At 39.2% G+C, this 22,747-nt stretch overlaps 1 protein-coding gene across 7 annotated transcripts in view; it reads left to right on the forward strand.

Moving 5' to 3' along the window:
• Ppox (protoporphyrinogen oxidase) overlaps window positions 1-22,747 on the forward strand; it is a 339,913-nt gene that overhangs the window by 135,008 nt on the left and 182,158 nt on the right. For 6 of the 7 annotated variants that reach the window (XM_090405976.1, XM_090405978.1, XM_090405974.1 and 3 more), the window contains exon 4: window positions 3,566-3,814. The exons of the other annotated variant lie outside the window; for it this stretch is intronic. In XM_090405976.1, coding sequence (XP_090262102.1) covers window positions 3,566-3,814 — 249 coding nt within the window. The remainder of the gene's footprint in view (window positions 1-3,565; window positions 3,815-22,747) is intronic. 7 annotated transcript variants of the gene reach the window in all.

The following is a 22,747-nucleotide window of genomic DNA, read 5'->3' on the forward strand; positions in this document are numbered from 1 at the left end:
TGTTGAAGCGTGATCTTATTTTTGGCATAGTCGAGAAGCACGTTTTTATGTTAAACTTCTTTAGAATTCTACTCAGCTTTTTGGATAGTGTGCTGATATATGGCAAGACGATATGACCTTTGGAGTCGTCCTGTGTCTCTACGTTGCTACGTTGACGGTGGGATAATTGGTTGTTAATATTTTTTAGAGAGTAGCCATTGTTTTTAAAGGTCCATTTAAGATGTTGTAGTTCCTTTTTCAGTTCTTCATCTGAGAGTACAGATCTTGCACGATTCGCTAGAGTTGATATAATACCCAACTTTTGCGCTGGATGGTGATGGGATGACGCATGCAAATATCTGTCTGTATGAGTTGGCTTTCTAAATATAGAGACTTTAATTGATTCAGGCGTCTTAGTGAGTTTAACATCTAGGAAACAGATGGAACTATTTTCTTCAAGCTCCATAGTCAATTTTATATCTTGATGGCGGTTGTTTAAGTGGTCGAGAAACTTGTGAAGATTTTCGGTACCATGCTCCCATATGAGGAATATATCATCCACGTATCTAAGCCATATTTTCGGTTTTAAAGTAAAAGAGGAGATTGCTTTTTGTTCAAATTCCTCGAAAAAAATGTTGGCTAACACAGGAGAGAGGGGGGCTTCCCATATCTAATCCTTTGACCTGTTTGTATAGTTTACCTTCGAATTCAAAATAGCCAGAGTTTACACAGTGAGATAACAGAGAGAACATTTTATTTGAAATCTTTTTTTTTAAAATATGGAGAACGTCCTGTGTTGGAACGTTGGTAAAGAGTGCTACCACGTCAAAGCTCATCATGGTGTCAGAAGATTTTAGTTTTAGGTCCTTTATTTTAGAGACAAAATCTGTTGAGTTTTTAATATAAGAAGAAGATTTTCCCGCATAAGCTTTTAACGATGACGCCAAATATTTGGATTACCTGTATGTGGGTGAGTCAATGCTGTCTACTATAGGTCTCAGTGGATAGTTTTCTTTGTGTACCTTCGGGAGACCATATAACCTTGGAATGAGGGGGTGTAAAGAGCGGATGGAGAGCCGTGTATTCCGTGGAATTTCTGTGGTCTTTTGTAGGAGATTATTGGTTCTATTGTGTATTTCTCTTGTTGGGTCTCTCTCAATTTCCGAATAACTATCTGAATCTAACAGTGCTAAGATTTTTTCTCGGTAGTCTATTTTATCTAGAACTACAGTTGCATTCCCCTTATCAGCTTTTAAGATGACAATGTCCTTGTTAATCCTTAGATTTTTAATCGCAAGTCTCTCACTAGGGGATATACAGGGTGTTCGGGATAAATTTGACATATTTATAATTAATTATATTTTTCCGTAAGTTACATGTATTAACACACACTTCTCTTCATTTAAAAGTTTGGACCCTTCTTCATTCATATACAAGATGTCAGAAAGGATGGATAGCTGGAACCCACCTGAATCATGGAAGAGAATAACTTGTATCATGATGATTCGTGCCCGCCATCAAAATAAGGATATTACGACTGCTGCCCAATGCTCCCTGAATACAGTAAAAACAATCAGGCATGAACTAGAGACTTGCAATGGTGACTACGAGGATGTAGCAAGAAGAAAGATCCCTAGCAGACGATCTGATTGCGTTCGTACAGCAGAATTCCTCGCAAAATCTGCAGGAACAGGTGTTGAAGAACCCTGGCATTGGAATTCGGGCTTTGTTCGTGGAGTTGCTAACTGTAGTCAAGCCCTGGATAACAAGGGTAGCCAATGGTAGGCCGTATGTATGGCAGCAGGATTCGGCCCCTTGCCACACCTCTGGGAAAAGTCAAAAATGGTTGTCTGAAAATTTCTACGACTTCACCAGTCCAAATGTTTGGCCTCCAAACTCCCCAGACCTTAACCCCATGGATTATTTTGTATGGGGCGCAGTTGAAAAAGACACCAATCGCACTTCCAGTAATACAAAAGCCCAGTTAATGGATAAAATTAAAACAGTTTTTGCGGCCCTTCCCAGGGAGACTGTAGCATCAGCTTGTTCGAGGTTCCGAAGTAGAATTGAAGCTGTGATCGATGCTAATGGTGGTTATTTTGAGTAAATCTTGTTGATAGTATTGTAATTAACTCTGCCTGTAATGTTTTTTTGTCAATTCATTAAATTTAATAGATACAAAGAAGATTTTCTTTTTCCTTACGAAACTGTCAAATTTATCCCGAACACCCTGTATTATCAGAAGGAGGTTTTGCGTTGTTGATTGCAAGAATTGCTTTGATGCAAAGTAAACTCGCGTCTGCGGTAGGAAGTAGCGAAGCTGCCTTCTCCATCTTAGTTAAAAGTAGTTCTTTAGGGATGCATTTTGGTGCCAACACAAAATTTAGGCCTTTTCCGAGAATTTTCTCTTCATCGGGACTTAGCACGTATGACGATTTGTTAATCACCAAATTTTTAAGTCTGCTAACTTAAAAATTCAACTTTCTGAAGTCAAAACAAGAAAGATCTACCTTAAATAATTGTCATAGCAGACTTAAAAATTTGGTGATTAACAAATCATGGCTTTATAATTGTATAGCTTTAGAGTGTGTCAATGTTAATGTCGTGTCTTTTAATATCTTTCTATGTTCTTATTGCCTGATGAAGTCATTCTTGACGAAACATGTTGCGTTTTTATCAAATAAATGTCATTGTGTTATAATTCTCGGGTTTTAAGTCAGTTAATTTAGAAAAATGAATATATATATATATATATATATATATATATATATGTTGAAAATAACAAGTGGCTACATTCTAACCTTGTGAAGTGCTATTACAGCTACATGATTCTCACAATCTCCCCACTGCATGTTAAACCATGCAGCTAAATAACGCACGCACGCACGCACTTTCTCTCTCTACTGATAAATACATGAATGTTGACTGCACACAGTGCCATGGAACCGGGTTCATGAAATACTGTGGGCAGCGTGGGGGTGTGCATAAGCTGTAACAGTATTTATGGCAAGACTGTGTATAGATATCTTTAATATATGTGTATATACACACACACACACACTAGGCGGCTCTGCCCCCTGGTGCCTATGGCACCCAATCCCCCTCCGTGTTCCGGACTGGTAAAACTTGAAAGGGGGGGTACCTCCCCCCTGGCACCTACAATAACTTTGCAAATATTAATTTCTAAAATGTGTCTACTTTATATTTTGCCTATAGTGGAAACTATAAACAGTGATGTAGTGAACAAGTGTTTGTGCCATTAGAAGTGATTATATTATTTATTATATTTTCATTTTATGACAGGTGATACGATAAAGTAATATCATTCACTAGCAAGTGCCCTTTTGTAGATTTTCTATCTGTATGATTTTGAACTGATATTAAATGACAACAGCTACGAATATGAATATAATGAATATAATAACTAAAAATATAATAAATTGCTTAACTATAACTTTTTCCCATCTGTAATTAAATGAGCTTTATGTTAATTTATAAGGAAAGAAAGTTTTTTTTTTTTTTTTTTTGAAACTGAAATATTCACATGAATTTACCTATTTACATTTTTTTTTTTTTTTTTTTTTAGGCAGAGGAGATAGGTTTGTCTTCACAAATTATAAAAGTAACTAAAGCACATCCATCTATTTCCAAACGTTTCATCCTAGTCAAACAAAATCTTCATCCATTACCTACCAAGTTTTTACACCTGTTTCATAGTATCTATCCCCATTCTAAGCCCCTGGTTTGGTATTTACTTAAAGACCTTTTTACCCCACGGACTTGTGTAGATGATGAAAGTATCCATGCATTTGCAATGCGAAGATTTGGAAAAGAGGTATATTTCTAAAGTGAAAAATTAATATTTGCATTACAAAAAATTGAATATTTGAATTTATTTGAAAATATTTATACTTCCACAGTAGATTAATTTTGGATATATTTTTAGAATTTTAAAAAAGTACCCATATAAAAGTTCAGATATAGGTCACTAGTGGTGTACTGCAGAGGTCAATTTTTGGACCATTGTTGTTCAATTTCTCTATTAAAGATATTGGGATGGGTTTAACTGGTGATATGCAGCTGTTTGCAGATGATGTAGAATTGGGGAGAGCAATGCAAAGTCAAACAAATAGTATGACCTTACAGGAGGACTTGAATAGATTGCAAGAATGGGCAGGTAAGTGGAACTGTCATTTCAGTGTTGCAAAGTGTAAGGTTTAGAAATTTGGTAAGCAACGATGGGATGCAAAATATGCACTTGCTATGAAACTTTAAAGAAGGTAGAAAAGATGAAAGTTCTGGGAGTGGTGGTGGACAAGGACCTGAAATCCAAAGGCCACATTGCACCAGTTGTGAAGATATCACATCAAATAATGGCAATGATGTGGAGGACTCTGACATGCAGAAATAGATGTTATAAGGCTTTGATCAGGCCTCATATTGATTATTGTGCACAGATTTGGTCACCAGGTTTTCATGGTGACAAGGATATGTTAGAAAGGGTCCAGAGAAGATTTTCACAAAGGTGATCAGTGGTCTTTTTTATGTGGAGTATGAGAACAGATTGAGAGAATGTATGAGTTGGCAAATAAGTGTTCAGTTTTTCAGAGTGGAATGAAACATATTTTATTTAATATATGTAATACATACTAGTCAGTTATATATTGACCCTCTTGCCATCTGTCCACCAACTTCATTATGCCACGTTCATAAAACTAGTGAGGTTTACTGGTGAAAAACTGATCCAGGTGTCTTTTGAACATTAGCGAAGGTTTTCCCATTCAGAGAATTCTGCAACGATCAGAATAAGTGGTAATCACAAGGTGCCAGGTCTGGTGAATACGGAGGATGCGGCAAAACATCCCAGCCAAGAAATTGCAACAATTTACTCCTTGTTGTTAACAATGTGTGGGGTCTGGCGTTGTCGTGGTGAAAGACAACTCCTTTCTGATTTGCCAATTCAGGATATTTTGTGCTAATTGCACGGCCCGGTCGCGTTAACTGTGAGCAATAGACAGTTGAATCAATCGTTATGCCTGATGGTAATACCTCGTAGTGGACAACACCTTTATAATCCCACCACACAGAGAGCATGATCTTCTTTGGGTGCAATCCCACTTTCGAGGATGTTTGCGGCAGTTTGCTCTTGTGCCCCCATAATCTTTTATGTACCATGTTATCGTACATGGCCCATTTTTCATCTCCCATAATCATCCGCTTCAAAAATAGGTCGTTATCTTGGCGACGTCGCAGCGAATCACAGATTATTGTGTCCCCCTTTCTTAAATTCTATTAATATATGTACTATGCACTGGGTCCTTCCTAAGGAGTCATGTGGCACCTCTAAAACACAAAGGAATTGCCTCAGGGTTGAGCAAAAACCATTGTGGCAAAGTATTTGAAATCTCACTTCTCTTAAAGCAGTAGGAATATTTATATTTTTTTGCTGTGCCACCTAAGCTATTAGATTAAGTTAAACATATTTTAATCAAGAAGTGATCTCAAAGGTGTACTATAATGACTACTGATTTGTAATCGTGACCTGTAACATAATCTATTTTCTCCCGCTTAGATTCGTATCTTTTTGCAAGTGGTGCATCGGATTCTAATACTCAGCCACTCGGATTAAAGATAGCAGAAGTTTATTTGACATATTAATACAATTTACAATGTAAAGAAACTCAATCCAAAACTTCAATGTTAATCAGAGAAAATTATAGGTATCCTTATTAAGTAAGGAACATCAAGAAACAACATCAATATGTTATTTCACAAACTGACAAAATTTGACTGCAATATTCACATTAATCTTCATATCATATCACATTACTCAGACTAAACCTTCTTAATACTTTCAAAAACATACACATTAGTTTAACCGTATAGGCGTTACCTCACTATGCATTCTAATATTAAGGTGCTACAGTCCTGACTTAATTATATGAAAGTCCTCAATTTCCCTTAATCTCATTTATAACATTTTCTTATACACGTTATATAGACAAAGAATTTTCAACGTTACCATACACACTGGTTCTTCATACTTATTCCTTCAACTTCTGACTGCCGTTCTCTGATCGATCTCCCTTCCGATTCTAGTCGGTGCTATGGCATGGATTTCTTTGGTTAAAGACAAGTCCACATGATCCCAGCATAACTAGCCCACTCCAGATATAACGATGGAGTAAGGCAATTCTGCTTCTGTGAGGCCTGTTGCCTAGATGCTGAGCCCTTTCCATGAATTGCCCATCAGTCGAAAAGATGTGGTCTTTCATCGTACAATTAGGAGCGCGTGATCCTTTCAGCTCGTAAGTGGCATATCCTGTTAACGCCCTCGGGATTCCTAGCAGAACTCTTTTCTGATCCTTTGTGCGAGCACTCCTGGACAGAGACACTCCTCCATGCAACTGTCTACCCACCAGAATACATGAGACTACCAGCCAAGAGAGAAGAGAAAAGAAAGCCTTGTGCGTGTGTGTGTGGGGGGTGGGGGGGGGTTCCCAACCCTTTTATATCATCTCCTCTATCAGCAATCACCATAACTCACGTAGCTCGCCCAATGTGTATAATTTCTCCCATGTAGGTCTCGTTTTGTATTATTTGTTTTTTCTGACCACTCGCTTCTGCACGTGCCATGGGCATGCGACTGCCTGGGGCAACCTTTCTTTCTGTCGCCGTGCACCTTGAACTTTTGTTCACAGCAGCTTAATGCGAGTCATACTACAAAACATTGTATTATCAATTCTAACAAAATATTATTATTTATAACGTATCACTGGCATTATACAATCAAGTAAGTATTCCTTCCTTGAAATATTCACAATCTTTTTTCTTTATAATAATGCAATCTATATTTTACCAGTTGCACACAGCACATACCTAGAAGCAAGCATGTTCCCTACAAGGTTTTTCCTGTTAAATGATGATAAAGTTAGAATTCTTAGGAATCTCAGTTTATCAAAGTTTAACAAGATGGATATGCAAGCAGTCATATTGGCCTCAGTCAATTCATGCAGCATCCAAACATTGAGTTTTGAAACATATTCCAGCTTGTGCAAATGGTTTTCAACGCTTGTATGGGATATGTTCAGTACTGCAGCAATCTCCCGAACTATTTGTGATGGATTTTTGTTGATGATATCCTTCACAACACTCGAATCAACCTCGGTTGGGCGACCGGTGCGAGGTGCATCACTGACGTTGAAATCTCCACAACGGAATTTGGCATACGCGTTCTGTTAAAGCACCATCCCCATATACGCTGCATATTTTTTATGGGCCTCCGCAGCTCGTTTGGCTTTTTTGAAATAAAAAAGCAAAATATGCTGGTAATATACGTTATTTCCTTCCATTTCTAAAAATATGTTACATACACGCAACTGAAGTAGGCCAAACGAAAATTCACTGAAAGGTTATGTGAAATGTCGTCTTTCAACTGCACAATAGCGATAGGTGAAGCGGCGTAAACTTGTACTAACGCATAAACCGAACGAACTTATTTGCCAACCCAACAAATTGCAACACCTCGTGAATAGAAGGAGGAGGGGAGATATGATTTGAGACATATAAGTTAGTCAGGGGTTGTTATCACGTTGACATGGAAGAAATTTTTCATAGAATGGGAGAGGAGGATAGAACAAGAGGCCATCCCTGGAAACTATATAAGGAGGGTGTAAACAGAGGAGTGAGAGCAAGTCTTTACATGGAGAGTAGTTGGTGAGTGGAATGCATTACCTGAATGTGTTGTGAATGTAGACACATTGAATGATTGGTTCAATGTGTCTACATTCAATGGAAAGGCATGGTTGGATGAGCTTTGTGTGTGGTAGTGTGTACTTCCCATGATGAGTCTCTGACTCTAATAATAATATAGAGTATGAATTTAAAGACACAAGAATATTTTGGTGGTGTTAAAGAAAGCTTAGAAATTGATGAAAGAGTATATTAAAAGGAATCAAAGATCAAATAGGTTATATAACAAGAGATAGCAATGTTGGGAGTAATTGCTTTCAAACACTTTTAAATGAGGTAACAAGTTGTAGAACTGCTAGAAAATGAAGAATGCATGATTCATAGAAAACTAGTTGAATGAATAAATTATTTTTACTTTTGCAAGTTATATTGTGGTTATAGCTAATTATGAGAGGAAGCATTGATTATTATTATTATTATTTATCACCTCCAGGGAGTCCAAAGACTCATCGAGGGAGGGCATCTATTCTACAACTTTGTCTCCACCACTACAATCAACCAACTGACTGCAACTACATCAACACCATCTATTGCCGACCACCACCACCACTAGTATTTCCACGGACAATCACAAACATCTATGCCCACGGCAAGATTCGAACCTGCAGCCTTTTGGCTGGGGAGCGGATACACTAACCACTCGGCCAGCCAGGCTGGCCAAGTGATTATTATTATTATTATTATTAAACAAGACCTCATGGAGTCAAAGACTTATCTAGGAGGTCCTTTTATCTCACACACATCTCATCATACCGGGTCTTAAACACATTCAAACTCCTTGCAGACACCACACTCTCAGGCAAGGCATTCCAATCATTCACAACTCTGCACGAAAAAAACCTGCCTCTCACTCCCCTACTCACACCCTCTTTATACAGTTTCCAGGGATGACCTCTGGTTCTCCCCTGATCTCCCACTATTCGCTGTTGAACTTCTCCACCATTGATCCTATAGCAACCCCTTACCAACTTGTAGGTCTCTATCATATCTCCCCTGTTCCTTCTCTCCACTAGTCTCTGCAAATTACATCTTTTCAATCTTTCCTCATACTCGACATTCCAGAGGTCAGAAACTACCTTAATCAGTCGCCTTTGGACCCTTTCCAACATCTCTTCATCCTTCTGAAAACCAGGTGACCAAATCTGGGCACAATAGTCCATGTGTGGCCTAATCAAAGCCTTATACAATGGAACAAGAATCTCCCTACTTCTACACGTCAGTGTCCTCCTCATCATTCCCAGAAGTCTTTGTGTTGTCTTCACAATTTTGGCGATGTGACCCCTAAATTTTAGATCCTTATCCACTATCACTCCCAGATCTCTTATTTCCTCTACTTCCAACAATATATTCTCACCAAGCATAAATTCTGCATCCCATCTTTGTTTTCCAAATTTTAAAACCTTACATTTTGCAACATTGAACTCACATCCCCATTCCTGTGCCCAATCACTCAATTTATTCAAGTCTTCTTGCAAGGCCACAACATCTTCACTACTCTTTATGGTTCGTCCCAACTTTGCATCATCTGCAAACAACTGAATATCTCCATCCAAATCTTCGCCAATATCATTAATATACAAGTTAAATAGTAATGGCCCTAAAACAGATCCCTGAGGCACTCCACTAGTGACTTTCCTTTTCCTGGATATTGCACCCCCATACACAACTTGTTGATACCTATCAGATAGCCAGTCTCCAATCCAATGCACTAATCTAATATCCAACCCCATCTGCTCTAGTTTGACTGTCAACTTATCATGAGGTACTCTATCAAAAGCTTTTGCGAAATCCAAGTATATTACTGTGTATCCTTCTCCTCTGTCCAAGGAAGCAGTCACTTTATTGTAATAAGTAAGTAGATTACTAAAACACGACCTCCCTTTAGCAAATCCATGCTGTCCATCAAAGATTATACCATTGTTGTCAACCCAACTCTGGATCCTAGTTCTCACAAGCTTCTCCAACAACTTAACCACAACACCTGACACACAGATAGGCCTATAGTTTGATGCTTGAGTTCGATCACCTCCTTTATGAAGTGGCACAATCTTGCCCTCCTTCCACTCTTTAGGGACTTGACCAAGTGCAAGACTCGTATTAAAAAAATATGTCAAGGCAGGTGTCAACTCTCTGGCACATTCCTTCAGAATACGCGGTGATATATTATCAAGTCCCACAGCCTTATTTACATCTAGTTTACTCAACTCCCCAAACACCTCTTGCTCACTTACAGTCAGTCTCTCCTCCCCATCATCAACTGCTCTTAATCTCTCCATGAAGTCACATTCACAAGATTGAAAGATCTTTATGAACTGCTCATTAAGTATCTCCACCACACATTCTGCAACAGCTGTCTTTATACCATTTCCTCCAATCAATGTCATCCTTCCATAATCATTCTTTCTTTTGCTGGCTACATATCGAAAAAACTCCCTAGGATTCTTTTTAGCTTCATTAGCTAACTGCTGTTCATACCTCTCTTTAGCTACTCTCACCAACCAAGTCACTCTCCTTGCCTGGTCTTTGTAGAACTCATGAAATTGGTTACTTCCACTTCTCTTATGCTGCCTCCACAATGCCCTTTTTCTCTGTATTGCATGCTTAATCTCTTTATTCATCCATCTCACACCTAACTTATTTAACCTTCTCACCCGTGGTATACATTTAGACATTGCATCCACTAAATATTTTTTGAAAATCCCCCAAGCTGCATTGATCTCTTTTCCAGCTAACTCCTCATTCCATGCTACACCTGCAAGCTGTCTCCTGAGCTCTTCATAATCACCCCCCTTGTAGTTCCACATATACCCTTTTTTCACAGGGGTCCTTGCACTGCTGGCAACCACCCAAGTAATCACCTCATGGTCACTTTCACCAATTGGTGGATGATTTGATACCTCATTGATAATTACTTCCTCCGATGAGATGACCAAATTCAAGACCCTTAATCCTCTTGTACCCTCTGTTACATACTGTCCGAGGTAGTTATCCCTCAAAAACTCAAGAAACTCATTTTCTTTACTTCCAGTTGCTATCTCTTCATTCCAGTCTATATTGCCGTAATTAAAATCACCCATAATGATCACCCTTTTCTTATTTGCTTGGCTTATTTGACCATACATTTCGCTATCACCACCATCCACATTACCAGGTCTATAACAACATCCCACCAAGTATTTGATTCTATTCACCTCTATCTCACACCATACTGCCTCAAAACCACTGGCCCCATTTCCCCCTTGCATCTCTACCTTGTATGGACATAACTCTTTCTCTATCATCAATAGCACTCCCTCTCCCTTTTTACCCCTTCTATCCTCACGAAACACATCATACCTTTCCATCTCTATTCCTGTCAGGATGTCATCCTCATCTAACCATGTCTCACTTATTCCGACAATCTCTGGGTGCACAGACGCAATTAGTGCAACCATTTCATCCGCCTTGTTTCTTATACTTCTAGCATTGGTATACAAACACAACAACTCATTTCTGGATCTACAGCTAGTTCCACTGATACCACTCACTCGATGTGATCTCTCCATGCTGGACTGGGGCCATTTCCCTTTCTGATTCTTCATTTTAGAACCCTTTGCAATTCCATCTGTTTCCTTTTGATCCCTGATCATTCCATTACTTTCCTGCCCACACATTCTCTCACCTCCTCTTAGAGCATCCACCTTTCTCACGCTGTGTATCCCTGTCCACCCTGAGCCTCCCCGTTTCCCTGCTCCTCTTGCACACCCATTCTCTCATTATCTATACTCATACTACTCACTTCCACATTCATTTCCACTCCTTCAATCTCTCCTGTCTTACTCTCCTGCTCTTCCACATCACTCCCCTCTCGATCTGATTCATTCTCTCTATTCACTTCTCTACCTTCCAGCAGCAGTCTCTCCAAGCGACTCACACCATAACCACTCAAATGCAGTCCATCGCTCCCATACAGCTCACTTCGTCCCTCAAACTCATTCCACACATTAACAAACTGTACTCCCATCTCCTCACACATTTCAGCCAGAATATCATTCATAATCCTTGCTCTCCACCTCATTTCACCACAATCATACCTAGGCAACACACTGACCACCCTTCCTGTCACACTATTCTCCTTTATCTTTCCAAGCAGTCTCCTGACATTCATTTTGACATGCTCTTTGTTCTCTCTCAAATCATTCGTACCAATTAATACAATTAACTCTTTTGCTCGTTCCCGCCTCATATTCAATGCCTCAATCACTCTACTCATTTTACCGCCTGGAAAACATACCTTGTGCATTTTATCCTCTAGCACACCTTTAATAATGGAGTCGCCATACAATGCCACTCGCTCATCTTTTGTTAACTCTTTCATGCCATCATGATTTGTTTTAATAGTTTTGACCTGCATTCTCTTAATTTCATTCCGCATCCATTTCATTTCTTGCTTCATCCAATCCAATTCACCTTCTGAACCTCGCGACACATTCACTCTATCATTAAATCTTTCTAACTTTCTAACTCTCGACCTTCTCTTCTCACTTTCCCTCTCATTCATCCTTCTTTGTTTCCGTACTTTCGGTCCAACATACGTCCAACTTTCACTGTCATTCTTCTCACTTTCACTCTCACATATCTTTCTTTGTTTCCGTACTTTCGGACTAACATGCGTCCAACTTTCGCTATCATTCTTCTCACTTTTACTGTCATTCATCTTTCTTTGGTTCAGTACTTTCGTTCCAACATGCGTCCAACTTTCGCCATCAGTCATTCTTTTTTCGCTATCATTCATTCTTTCGATTTTTTTTACTTGCGATTTCTGCACCACGCCATTTCTACTTTCATTCGTTCTCTCAATTTCGTTTCTTTCCGCCTCACTTTCGTCCCTTTTAACATCCGTTACGGTTGTCAAATCGCTCTTTTTCTTTTTTCCTGATTTTTTAACATTTTTTCGCCTGTCTTTCTCGCCATCCTCTTTCAAACGTGCACTCGCGACACAATCTGTACTAGCACTTTCTGTCATCAACTTCATATTCGCATTCATCAATTCCTCGTTCAGGTCACATTTCGCACACACCCTTCTTCCATCCGCACTAAACATCCACAAATCATTTATGTAATCGAAGGAATACATATAACAGACCTCACACTTAACGAACCTACTGAAATCCAAATTAAAATCATGGAATGACAATGCAGCCGCCATTTTTTTTTTTTCTCTGCAGGTTACTAGGTCTAATATTAACGTTTTCGTATTTAGTTTAAGCAAGAAAAAATAACCCCACACTAATAATATCGGTAGCGTACAACGTTTACAGCCGCTCTTACTTAAACAAATAATTATGGAAGGTCAACTAAACAAGCACTGATGGTAGGGAGGTAACAGAAGCAAACCAAATTGTTAGAATTAGTATTACTTCCAACCTCCATGGAGTCCAAAGACTCATCATGGGAGGTTGAACACTCACAGACCACGGTAACTATTATACCTTGCCTTGGTTAATACATTCACTACTATTGGAGCACTTGTAACCCACTCTGGCAATGCATTCCACTCGTTAGCCACCTGCCAAGCAAAAAATCTCCTTTTCACTTAATATGACTTTTGTACAATTTTCCAGAGATGACCTCTCATTCTCTCATCATCCATTATGCTATGCAAATATTATCTTGTATCTATTTGATAGGCCTCTCTCTCTCACTTATATGACTCAATCATATCACTCCTCCTTCTCCTTGCATCTACCAAGCTCTGAAGACCTCATTCCCTCAATCTGTCCTCATACTCAGTATTGCAGAGTCCTAAGACAGTTATTCAGCTCTGCATTCTTTCCTTATCTCCACTATACCCAGGTGACTGTGTCTGCACCCATAAAAAATGAGGCCTAATTTGTACCTTATACAATGGAACTATCATCTCCTTATCCATACATATATCACCATTCTTTGCATTATAACAGCAATATTTCGGGTTACCCTTACAACTTTCCTGATGTGTGTCCCAAATCTCAGTTCCCTATATACCAAGGTCTCCAAATCCCTTGCCTCCTCCTGAAGCAAAATTCTTCCAGTGTATGATAACCTTCATTCCATCTTCTTTGGCCTAAGTGCATCACTTTGTACTTAGTAACAATGAAGTGGCATTCCCATCTTCAGCCCAAAGCACCATCCTATTCAAATCCTCTTGTAACAGCAACCCATCAGAATTTCCTGACATTGCTCTTCTTAATTTAGCATCATCAACAAACAACTGAATATCTCCATTCACACCGTGAACTATATCATTGATATATAAGTTAAACAACAGTGATCCCAAAACAGAACCCTGTAGTACCCCACTTGTCAACTTCCCCTTTTAGGACAAGACACTTCTGTACACAACCTGCTGGCTCCTTTTATGCCAACCATCCCTGTAACCAAACTACCAAATGACTATCCATCTCTATTCTACTCAGTTTCAAAAGTATTTTATCATGTGGTACTTGATCAAATGCTTTAGCAAAACCAGATAAATCACAGCATAGACATCACTTCTGTCCACTACACTAGTCACCTCCTTTATAAAATGTAATCAACTTACTAAAGCACAAACCCATAATTCTTAACAAACCCATGCTACTCTCTTGAAAGATTTCCATTCACATCAATACAGGTTTATATTCTATCTCCAACACCTTCATCACTACATTTGATATACATAATGGCCTGACATTGTGTTAATAGCTTGACAGTACTGACTTGGATTCTCCCTTCTACGGTAAGGCTATTTTTCTCTCTTTCCACTCTTCTGGGATGGTACTTGTTGCTAGACTTCTGTTGAACAACCAAGTCTAGGACACTGCCAGTTATTTTGCACATTCCCATTGTATACACAGTGATATCACATCCATTTCCACATGATTATTAAAATCAAGGTTATTTAATTAATAAAGAAAGAGCCATATGGCTTCATTTCAGAGATGTAAATTATATAGAAATAGTGGATATTAAAGATCTAACATTGTTGGATCTTTAATATCCACTATGACAGAGTGACTGATGCAGAGGACATAGTGGAATTGTTTACTTAACACTTTATTGGAGTATTTCATCCTGGAGGAGTCAATTTGAATACTAGACGGATAGGGCAGTTTCGAGGTTTAGAGGTGCAGGAGGGGAGTGTGTTCCACATGCTGAGTACTCTGGATGTTAGTAAAGCTGTGGGACTGGATGGTATTTCACCACGAGTTTTGAGAGAATGTGCTAAGGAACTGACAGGGCCTTTGACCTGGCTTTTCAGTGAAAGTCTGGCTGCGGGAAAGGTGCCCATGGAATGGAAGGAAGGTAAGATGGTGCTGTTGCATAAGAGCGGTAGCAGACTGGAAGTGTCTAATTATAGGCCAGTTTGTGTGTCATCATTAGTAAGATCTTGAAGAAAGTGGTGAGGGACTGTATACAGCATTGGGCAGATGAGGGTAATGTTATCTGTGAGAGTCAACATGGATTTTTTAAGTGGGCGCTCTTGTTTTAGCAATATGCCAGCCTTTTATGATAAACTTATACGAGCATTAGATGAAGGAAAGGCATATACTACCATTTTCCTAGACTTAGCAAAGGCATTTGACAGGGTGCCACATGATAAGCTGATATTCAAGTTGCAGCACGTGGGTCTGGATGTCAGATTGGTCAACTGGATTCAGGATTGGCTGTCTGATAGGTATCAGAGAGTTGTGTATGGTGGAGCAATATCAAAGAGGCAGAAGGTTAGAAGTGGGGTTCCACAGGGCTCAGTACTGGGACCTGTATTGTTTAACCTTTATGTCAATGACATTGTCCGTGGATTGCAAGGGGATATTCAGTTGTTTGCGGGTGATGCGAAGTTGGGAAGGGTTATTAGTAATAGTGCAGATGTGGTAGCCCTGCAAGAGGATTTGAATAAGCTAGATAGATGGGCAAATGAATGGGGGTATCGGTTTAATGCAGCAAAATGTAAGGTCTTGAGGTTTGGGACACATCGATAGGATGCTGCATACTCTATGGGAGGAGTTAAACTGGAGGAAGTAGGGGAAACAAGAGATCTGGAGTTGATGATTGATAGAAATCTGAATTTAGGGAATATATTGCAAAGGTAGTGAAGGTAACACAGAGGAGTGCTGCAATAATGAGAAGGACACTGACCTGCAGAGATAAAATGTTTATCATTCCATTGTATAAGACTCTGATCAGACCACTTGGACTGTTGTTCTCATCTGGTCCTCAGGATTTGAAGGGGATAAATTAACTGTGGAAAGGGTACAAAGGCAGATAACAAAGATGGTATTAGGACTGTACAATTAGTTATGAGGATCGGCTGAGGGAGTGTGGACTGCAGAGTTTGGTGGATAGAAGAAGGAGAGGTGATATGATTGAGACTTTTAAACTGTTGAGAGGTGGGTACAAGGTTGACACTGGGGAGTTCTTTCGCTTGGTTGAACAGCAGGAGTAAGTCATGACAAGTGGCCATCCCTGGAAGTTACAAAAAGAAACTGTGAGCTAGAGGGTGAGGAGTGGTTTCTTTGCATGGAGGGTGGTTGAACCCTTGGAATGCATTGTCTGATAGAGTGGTGAGAGCGAGAACGGTCAGTGCCTATTTCCTAGGAGGGACCTCCCTCGATGAGTCTTGATAGACTTGTGTTTCTTAGAAAGGACCTCCCACAATTAGTCTTTTGAATCCATGGAGGCCTGAATAATAATACTAATACATTATTTCAGGATGTATAGAGAAACTGTGAAAGTTTCATAATTTTGACCAGAGAATACAAAACCAGAGAAGATAGGCTCAATGACAGGCTCACCCTACCACCAAACAGAACCACTCATGTTCCAGAGAAAAGCACTGAAGAGGCCCCAATAAGGGTCATGTTAGTCACCCTTCCCCCATAGAGGGAGTACAGTTCCATCAATGTGGTATACAGCTGTTAATCTTTTAGCCCCAAAATGTATAACCTTACAGTTTGCCACATTAAGCTCGCATCCATTCCCCTTTGTCCAGACTGCCAGTCTATCCAAATCATCCTGCAAAATTTTAACATCATCTGTATTAACTATTGCTCTACCCAGTTTTTTATCATTGACAAACAACTGAATAATTCCCCTCAGAGCCTTTCGTATATATTGTTAATGAGTGAGCAGATTAAAACTAGTAGCCCAAGAACAGAGCTTTGTGGCACAGCACTAATCACAGGCCTTCTACTGGACTCTACTCCTGAATAAATTACTCTCTGATAATGTTCCATCAACTACTCTCTTATCTTCTTGACCAACTTTATATTCAACCCCGTGCTGCAATTTATTGATTATGGAATTCTAATCAAAATTCTATCCTGTCAAAAGTGTTTGCAAAATTCAGCAATATCACTGTAAACCCATTACCTTTATCCAACTAAACTGCCACTGTATTATAAAATGTGAGCAAGTTACTGAGGCACAACCTACTTATCACAGAACCATGTTGCACCCATATAGTATTCCATTTCTGTATTTTGCTCTTGTCTAATTTCTCCAGTACCTTCACTATAAGTCCTGATATGTTGATCGGTCGGTAGTTTGCTACATTAGTCTTGAAGCCTCCATTGTGCAATGGAACTATTTTCCTTTCTTTCCACCCCCTTGGGACTAACCCAGAGCTGAGACATAGATTAAACAACTTGGTCAAAGGTCCAATTCCCTAGCACCTTTCTTGCAAACAAAATGGTCCGATCAACTCCAGGTTGAGTTTGAGAAGCCAACAGCCACTCTCTGATTATCAACAACAGATCAGAGTCCCAGACTTTGTACTCATAATCTGGCTCATATTTAACCCAGGAAACAACTACTACAAAATATCATGCATCAATACCAAATAAGTGTGATGGATGACCTCAGCTCTGACTACAATTCAGTTTTACTCTAACTGGACTTATAACATAAAAATAACCCAGATCATGTCCCAACTGTCAACTGGACAAAACTAACACTTCTCTACACAAATCGAGTTCCAGCCATTGACTTGAAGGAAAAACTCGATGACTCAATTTCAATCCTAGAAAAGTAGATAGTAACTGCATTAACAGCTGCCACTGTGGATGTGCCATGCACAAACTCTGACCAACTTCTGGATGAGATTAAAAACCTGATCCATGAAAAGAACAGAGCCAGATGCCAATACCACATAACTTTGACCAGAGAACTCTGACAAGCACTCATCAGAGCTACAAAAAATGTTCGATATGTGCCTAAAAACTATCAAAATCAACAGTGGGAGACAAAACTTGAGTCCTTAAACACAGACGACAAAACGCTTTGAAAAATGACTAAAGCTCTATGCACAGACTGTAAACCTCTTCCACCAATGGTGAACACAGTCTGGTTTACCTGATGTAGTTGGAGCCTTTGCCAACAACCTAGAGGAGCAGTGTAGTCCAAACTACACCCATGTGAATCTAAACTTTGTCAGTAAAGTACACACCTGAATATGTTGTACACTAAAATGCACACAATACATAAACCCCATCCAACTGACATCACCTGCTGAGGTATGTGAAATCATCACCAAACTTAAGAATAGGAAAGCACCAAGTCCAGATTTGATTTCTAACAAAATCATCAAATGCCTGCCATATAAAACTGTAATGCACATTGTTGCTATTATTAATGCCATGTTAAGATATCACTACTTCTCAGCACGATGGAAAGTAGCAGATGTGATCTTAATCTCAAAATCAGGAAAAGCAGCACACTTTTTTCAAAAATTATTGCCCAGTCAGCCTGCTTCCTGTCTAGAAAAAATAGCTGAGAGGGTAATACTAATAAGACTGCAGAAAGTCACTAAAGAATTAAATCTCATCCATGATGAGAAATTTGGATTCTGGGAAAACCACTACACAGAAAAACAAGTTCTCAGAGTTGTGGAAAACATCAGCATAGGGTTCAACTGGCAGACAGACAGACGATCTTCCTGGACATTGCCAAAGCATTCAACAAAATACATCACAATGCACTTATTTCAAACTCTTGCAGGCCAAATTCCCCCTAGGACTGGTCTAACTTACCAATTGTACCTCAGCAATGGCAAACTCTGAGTGAAGTTACAGGGAATTACATCGTCTGAATGCACCATCACTGCAGGTGTTTCCCAGGGCTCCCTGCTATCACCTCTGCTCTTCGCTATGTGGCTGATGACATCCCACACACAGTTGCCCATTATGCAGATGATACTGCGATAATGCTCTGCTCCTTGCAACCTAGATTGGCAACTGACAAACTACAAAACACATTCTCAGTAAATTAATGTTAATGCAGACAAGAGCACCGCAGTGCTATTTACAAGAAGACGAATGTCCCCAGAGGACGAAGTTGTCATGTTTGGTATCCGTATTCCATAATGACCAGTAGCCAAATACTTAGGGGTGCAACTAGATAAAGGGCTTCACTTTACAACTCATCGATCATGTCTGCTCAAAAGCAAATAAGGTAATGGGACATCTATACCCATTACTGAATTGATTACTGAAGCTGGCTGAGCACAGAACTCAAACTTCTACTATACAAGATGTTGATCAGGCCAGTCCTGATGTATGGCTCACCTGCATGTAGTAACGTAGTGGATGTGGCCTTTAATGGATCCACTTTGCTGGCTGCTCTTCCATGGGATATGAGTGGTTCTTCTTGGTGGTAGGGTGAACCTGTCACTAGTGGAACCACCGCTGAGTAATGAGTTAAATTATCCTTTGGTCACTCATTGATTATGTGATATCCTCCATAATATCCCCATTCTCAGATATGCCTGCATAATTTCATGATTCATCCATTTTACTCCTACTTTATTTATCCTCCGACTTTAGGAACGCATTCTGACATTGCCATAAATAAGTTATTCCAGACCAAGTTCAATATTTCTCTCCTCTTCAACTGATTAAGTCACTGCACATCACCAGTCTGTATCCTTAATTTATCATTGTCCCATGCTCTGTAATTCCACACATTTCTCATGTTATGTGAAGCTTGTATGTGCCTAAGCCACTCTTCATGTCAAAACCATATGATCACTCTTTCCAGTTGTTGGCATTGTGGTGGCATCCTCTATTATCATTGCATTAGATGATATTATTATTAAGCCACTCAAGTCCCACATGTTGCTTCAATGACATACTGCATAAGATAGTTGTAAGTAGCTCAAGGAATTCGATCTCCTTACTCACACATGATATTTCCAGTAAATGCTGCCACAGTTAAAATTAGTAATTATTTTATTATCACCCTCCTGTTGCTCAAGTGGCTCATCTGTCTGAACATTTTCTGAATCATCTCTCTCTACATTCCATTTCCTGGCTTGTAGCAATCTCCCTCTAAATATCTAAAATTTGTGCTTACCTCAACCTCACACCAAATGTCCTCCAAACCATTATCAATACTGCTTTCTTCAAGTTTTACATTGAGAGGACACAGTTCTTCTGAAATCATCAGTAATACTCCACCTCTTCTTTTATCTCTCTTTTCAAAAAATGCTATAACCATCATATTCTGTTCCCACTGTTGAATATATCATCCTCCGTTAATCATGTCTCACTAACACCAACGGTTTGTGGACTGTAACTGTATCAAGGTCCTAAACTCTGCAACCTTATTCCTAATTCTCCTTGCATAGGAGTATAAGCACAGTAGCTTTCCACTCTGTACCTTTTCCTTCCCACTATTCCTTTCCCATCATTCTAGTCTTTTGACTCTGTTGTTCCTGTTGAGGCTATTCCTGTATTCCTATTTTGTCTTCCTTTGTCCATTATCTCACTCCAGTTCTGGTATCTTACACCTGCAATCCCACATCTACTTTTTATTTCCCTGACTGGATACACACTCTCCCCCTCCTCCTCTCATCAACAATCAACCCAGCTTCACACCACTGCTCTCACTCAAATGCAGACCATCTGTAGCAAACAGCTCTCCTACCTTCAAAATTATCCCATATTTACATACTCAAGTCCTGTCTCCATGCACATTTTAGTTATCTTCCATTTGTGATTATTGCTCTTCTCCTCTCCTCTCATACCTTGACAATACACTCACAATTCTCCTTCTCATGCACTTCTACTTCACTATCTAGCAACACTCACAAATCTCATGCTATGTCATTCACACTTCCTCACAAATCATTTGTTCCAACCAGCACAGTCAACTCTTCTGCATTTCCTCTCATCTCTACAGCCTCACTCACTCTTCCTACGATTGCTCCTCTCAGATATACTTTTGGTACTTGCTCCATTTCACATCTTTCATCACAGAATCCCCATACAGCACTACACTACTTTTCACCATTCCACTGCAAACATTCAACTTTGACTTGACTGCTACTACTGGCACCTTCTTTCTTGCACCTCCTACCACCAGTCTCCCTGTTAATATCCTATCTCATTCTGCACATGCTTCAATTCATTCTTCAAACTACCAATTCTTTTCTGATATCCTCACTTGTGTTCATATTTTTCATACTTTATTCTTTATTACCATTCTTTATTCATTCTACTGTTTCACTGTCTTTTGTATCTTCCTCTGTTTTACTAAAATTTGCTGTGTCATTCTCTGCATTTGTTATACATTCGCTATTTCGACTTTTGCATTGCTGGAATTGCTTATGTCATTCATACCATATCGATTGCCTCTTTCAGTTACTTCACCTGCTCACTTTCATAAGCTTTCTCACACATTTGCTGCTATTTCACAATATCTCTCGTTAGATGAGCACTCATTCTTCTCATTGCATTCTTGCTACTGTCACCTTCAGTCACCAAGGCTTCACTGCCTGTCAACTGTTGCACTTCACACACCTTCCATCTGTCTTAAAAATCCACAACTTATCGACATAATCTAACAAATACATGCAACACACCTTACATTTCACAAAACAACTAAAATCAAATTCACCTCATGCATAGACAAAGCTGCTGCTATCTTGCTTTCTATGCTGGTCAGTGTATCTTCTTAATTTAAAAATTTTATATGTAAACTGAAACAAATGCACACAACAACACTGCAAGCAGAAACTCCTACAACTACTTTTACACATAAACATAAAATTCACAATTAATTAGCCAAAAAACAAAATTAGTCAAAAAAAAAAAAAAAACATTTTAAGTGGAGCATTCTTTCACAAAACCTGCTAGCAAACCACTCTCAGGTTGAGTTACTTTTTGAGTGATCATTTTGCAAGTGTATTCTATCCAAGTGGTAGTATTGCAGTGCCTAAGTGACATTGACTGTTGTGAGAACAGAAGTAGATGAATTAGAGATACTTATGATAGTACAAAAGTTTAATGCATATACAGCCATGGGATAAGGTGGGATATCAGCTTGTGAGTTATGAACATATACAGAGAAACAAACTGAATGGCCTCTGACCAGGCCATTCAGTTTGAGCCTCAGTTCTGGGAAGCAGGGAGTGGAAATAGAGCAAACAGTTTCACTGCATAAATAATGCTTCAAGACAGAAGCAGCAAATTATAGGCCAATCAGTATCTTAGGTATTAGAGAGGTTAGTAAAAGACAGAATTCAGGACTGAGTAGACAGGATATGATACTTTAGAAGGGGGAACATGGTTTTGTGAAGAGTAGGTGCCTTAATAAGTTGCTTACTTTTGATAATAAAGTGACAGTTGATTTGGACAAAAGAAATGGCTCAGTGATACTTTTGGATTTTGCAAGAGGCGTTTGACAAGAATCGAATAAATTGGAGAAAATATGGATGGATATAAAGCTGGTTATTTGTTTAAGAGGGTGGTGCTGATGGACAGATATGAGAGTGATGTATGAGGAGATGAGTCCAGAAGAAGGCAGGCAACTAGTTGGAGTACCTCAGGGCTCAGTACTTAGTCCTCCTGTACTGTTTCATTTGCACATGGTGGCCTGTTTAATGTTGCCAAGTTGTGTCATTCACCTTGAGTTGAAGAGAACAAAAGCTATGTACTATATTGTGTATTGAACTGCAGGTATGGTATTGATATTATTGAATTAGTTGTTGAACAACACACTGAAAAGCAGGGATAAG

Source organism: Typopeltis vanoorti, chromosome 16 (genome assembly GCF_054136105.1).
Source record: "Typopeltis vanoorti isolate ZY-2024b chromosome 16, IOZ_Tvanoo_1.0, whole genome shotgun sequence".
Taxonomy (NCBI): domain Eukaryota; kingdom Metazoa; phylum Arthropoda; class Arachnida; order Uropygi; family Thelyphonidae; genus Typopeltis; species Typopeltis vanoorti.